General features: G+C 36.9%; 1 protein-coding gene across 4 annotated transcripts in view; it reads left to right on the top strand.

Annotated features, from left to right (window-relative positions):
• Positions 1-967: 967 nt before the first annotated feature.
• The window catches only part of LOC110462850 (fibronectin type-III domain-containing protein 3A-like), a 146,060-nt gene continuing 142,098 nt past the window's right edge, over positions 968-4,929 (top strand). For 3 of the 4 annotated variants that reach the window (XM_021517075.1, XM_021517074.1, XM_021517070.1), the window contains exon 1: positions 1,727-2,077. In XM_021517075.1, coding sequence (XP_021372750.1) covers positions 2,067-2,077 — 11 coding nt within the window. In that variant the 5' untranslated portion in view covers positions 1,727-2,066. Of the gene's footprint in view, positions 1,037-1,726; positions 2,078-4,929 lie in introns of those variants that run through there. The other variant, XM_021517076.1, reaches the window with a different exon arrangement.

Raw genomic sequence — 4,929 nt, 5'->3', positions numbered from 1 at the left:
AATATACATATGCTTCGGAAATGTTAGACTCGCCATTGGCAATATTGTTTAATATTTAAGAAATGTTGTGTATCAAAATATGTTGATATCGGACGTAGCCCCAGAACAAAATTAAAAGTTTAATTTTCACTCTATTGCAATCGACAGATTTTCGCTATATATTGAGGTAAAATCATGTTCTCAACTGCTCCTATACATTATACTAGGAAATGCCTCAAAACCTGTCAATCTGCCAATATTTGAGGTCGAGCGCCTGCGCCCTTTATAAAAGTCCGTTCTTCGTATGCTTATATTTTCTCTCATGAAATATGCGAAAAAAAGTTATATAATAAGTATATAATACAGTACATGAAAAAACGAAAAGTGGAATTTATCAACTTTTTAAATGTAACCATGCTAATGATTAAACAAATGTGCTCATATTTTTTGCAATATGTAACGCCAATCTACTAAAGTAAAAACATATATAATATATATATATTGTCTATGATATTCCCAACCAGAGACGTATACATCTGAAAGCCAGTAGGTCCAGTACATGTACGTCTCTGTCCCAACGTTTTGTAGATACACGCCAACTTATTATTTCTAATATCTTTTACAGCCTAGAATGATAGGGGAAGAGTGAGTGTCTCGTAAGTCTAATATAGTAGACTGGATGTAAGGGTGGGTGAGCAGACATATTTTAGTGGTTGTAATACTTGTACCTTTATAATAAAGTAATTTGAATCAATATTTTTGGATTCTTGTCATATACCGATTAATGTTATTGTAAGCCTAGTCAGGATGTGAGTTAAGTTAAGAGGTTATGATAACAAACGGCAGACAAAAAAATCGTGATGTTTACGTGTGTATTGTACACACTGTTTACTCCAAAAATGTAAACAAAACCGCATGGTTCCCTTCGGATCAAGTCTAACTGTATGAATGCATGATAAAATCCGATGTAACTCGAGGAAATGTCAAGCTGGTATATCCCAGAATGCAATGCTTTAATTTCCTCTAAAATATTCAAAATGGCTGATTGATACTTGAGGTAACGAGCGTAATTTAATTTTGTATTATTTTTGGCTTACATTTTGTTTGATATGCATTTATTTATAACAGCATGTAACTGCAATGATGTCATCTTTACATGCAGTTATAGCACAATACTGTACAATATTGCTTTGTCTTATACTAAGGTTTTTAAGTGCACTCTGCTGTTGACACGTTGAGCGACTTTTCGCTATAATTTATAAAAGCTTTTATTAATTTTCACATCGTCGTCTATTGCTATTTATCCTGCATGCTTTTTGTGACAGGTTTTCTTTTAAATGCAGTCAGAATACGTATCATTAGAGCTGTCTGTTGGTTTTAATATATGCAAATGTCCTCGGATAGTCTGCTATAAATCGACATATGTGGTCTTATTTACGGGTGATCTGTCATCATTTTCTTTTAAGATTTTCTTTTGCGGGACCTCTTAAATCTAAGAAATATGCAACGATTTTATTCAGAGATAACTCCAAAAAATTATTGTGTCATTTGGCAGTTTAAGAAAAAATATGCTGTCGTCAAAATAGGTTATCTTGTCTGTTGTGATTAATAATTACTGAAATCACGATATATTTTTTTATCAATTTTAAGATTTGTTTACTTTTCATATTGTTTATTATTGAGGAAAAGTGTTTTGTCAGAGGTTTTAGAATGGTTACAACAATAGAATGATCTGTACAGGAACACATGTGTGGATGTAAACAGTATATAGAATAATCACGTATGCTCATGAATGGAGGGATTTTTCGAGGTGGTGTATTGATTATTTTAGCCTGACTATGTGACGGTCCCATACAACACTAGAATCAGCTGCTGAGTATTACAGTAATAGATTGCCTGCATAATTGCGTGGGAGAGGCTGGTGTTGTACAATGGATGGATATTATTTTGCTAAAGATTTGTTGTATGTCTACCTACAATTTTCATCACAAATGAATTGAGATTTTTGTAAAAGTTTGAGATGTACAACTGAGGTATATTTGTGTAGATGATAAATTACAAAGCTAAGAATCTAACCAGTCACTACCATGGTTATAAGGTAAGTACAGGTTGTACCATATGGTCGTGTTTTACAACACTTGTTTCATGCAATAATGAAGTTTTTTTGCTTAATTCTTGTACATATATTTGTGTGTCTGAAATATTTTACATTTTCCATAACATCTGTTTACTTTAATTCATTATATTATATCAGATCATATATATATGTGTACCTTTGCTATATTGATAATTACATCAATCAGTGAATAAGTATATGAAAATTATTCTTCAATATATCATTTATTGATTTAAATTTGTATTATTTATTGTACCTACTGTATATATGGTACTTAAAGACAAATCTATGTATTATGCATTTTTGACATATTAATGAACATATCCATACTGAATCAGCCATCATGCAGTCTGCCAATCAAATTTTAATTGGAAATTAATTATGTTAATAATTGAATTTCCAGTAGTATAAACATTGTATTTTAAATCAAGTTTTCATAAAAAAAAAAAAAATCGGTGCTTGTAGCATTTCACAGAAATTTGCTGAATTGCATTTTTGATATGTCTGCTGGACTATAAATTCAAAGAAATGTCTGACAGAAACGTCTTCGGTAATGATAATAAAATATATATTTTATGTTAATATTTTATGTTTATACTGGTGAAACAGATTTGTAGATAACTAAATCACTGAAAGGGACTGAGATGTTGACTTATTAGGTACTCTACAACTGATAAGCGTATTTACAAACATCACTTCCACAAAGGCTGACTGACCTAGTAAATGCCTGACTGGCCTGACAGGGTTTCTTGTGCTGTAGATAATACTGTTTATATACATGTATGTAAACCAGAGCAATGAGAGCATGGTATTATTTCTGATGGCCACACTTGTGTATCTTAATATAATAACACTGGGTCTCCGAGTGCATGTGACCGTATTATTATACACAATACAAAGTCTATATATTTAATCTAGTCATTCTCCTTAATTGTTGCATTATGCACATATCCTTTGAAAAATAATACCTGGTTACTTCTTCACTTCATGAAGAGGAAATTTCTGTATTTGATATTATATTATAGATACCACATAGTGTTTCGTTCATTGATAGTCAGAACTTTAATATATATATAATTGTTTTTTTTCAGTGACATGTTAAAATTGTTTGAATATGATATTTTCTTTTAAAGTCATTTAATTTCAAAATTTTGTTCTTGTCCTGCATAACCACTAGGATGCTGAAACCACCACTGTCAAATATACCACCAACACCACCACTATAACATCACAACAAGTATCATACCATAACCTCTTAAACACTGCTATCGGCTAAACCACAACAGACACTGTAATACAACAAACATCCCTCAAGCCATAACAACAGCTACCAATATCACATCTACTATTTCCATACCACAATGTATCATACCCATTTGGTCAAGTGGGCCAGTGGATCATGCATTTGCCTTTTACATAGGTGGTCAAGCTTCAGTTCCTTGAATATGATTGAAAAGATTTCCAACCAGCATACAATAACCACCACCACCACCACTGTTATACCACAGTGACCATCATACAATAACCACCACCTCCATCACCACCACCACTGTTATACCGTAGTGACCATCATACAATAACCACCACCACCACCACCACTGTTATACCACAGTGACCATCATACAATAACCACCACCACCACCACACCACTGTTATATCACAGTGACCATCATACATTACCCACCACCACCTCTATCACTACCACCACCACCACCTCTATCACCACCACCACCAACTCTATCACCACCACCACCTCTATCACTACCACCACCATCTCTATCACCACCACCACTGTTATCACCACCACCACTGTAATATNTGTAATACCACAGTGATCATCATACAATACCCACCACCACCTCTATCACCACCACCACTGTAATACCACAGTGATCATCATACAATACCCACCACCACCTCTATCACCACCACCACTGTAATACCACAGTGATCATCATACAATACCCACCACCACCTCTATCACCACCACCACTGTAATACCACAGTGATCATCATACAATACCCACCACCACCTCTATCACCACCACCACTGTAATACCACAGTGATCATCATACAATACCCACCACCACCTCTATCACCACCACCACTGTAATACCACAGTGATCATCATACAATACCCACCACTACCTCTATCACCACCACCACCACCTCTTGAACCACCACCACCTCTAACACCACCACAACTGTTATACCACAGTGACCATCATACAATACCCACCACCACCTCTATCACCACCACCACCTCTAACACCACCGTCACCACCACCACCACCTCTATCACCACCACCTCTAACACCACCACCACCTCTATCACCACCGACTCGATCACCACCACCACCAACTCTATCACCACCACCACTGTAATACCACAATGACCATCATACAATACCCACCACCACCTCTATAATACCACAGTGACCATCATACAATACCCACCACCACCTCTATCACCACCACCACCACCTCTACCACCACCACCACCACCTCTACCTCTACCCCCACCACCACCACCTCTATCACCACCACCACCTCTACCACCACCGTCACCACCACCACCACCTCTATCAGCACCACCTCTAACACCACCACCACCTCTATCACCACCACCACCTCTAACACCACCACCACCACCTCTATCACCACCACCTATAACACCACCACCACCTCTATCACCACCACCACCACCACCACATCTATCACCACCACCACCATCTCTATCACTACCACCACCTCTAACACCACCACCACCACCTCTATCACCACCACCACCTCTATCACCTCTACACCACAACTTCCTCTACCACCACCACCA

The sequence above is a fragment of the Mizuhopecten yessoensis genome, unplaced genomic scaffold (assembly GCF_002113885.1).
Source record: "Mizuhopecten yessoensis strain PY_sf001 unplaced genomic scaffold, ASM211388v2 scaffold10837, whole genome shotgun sequence".
In the NCBI taxonomy this organism is placed as follows: Eukaryota; Metazoa; Mollusca; class Bivalvia; order Pectinida; family Pectinidae; genus Mizuhopecten; species Mizuhopecten yessoensis.
Note: the sequence above shows the minus strand (reverse complement) of the source record. Positions and strands in the feature narration are given on the sequence as shown.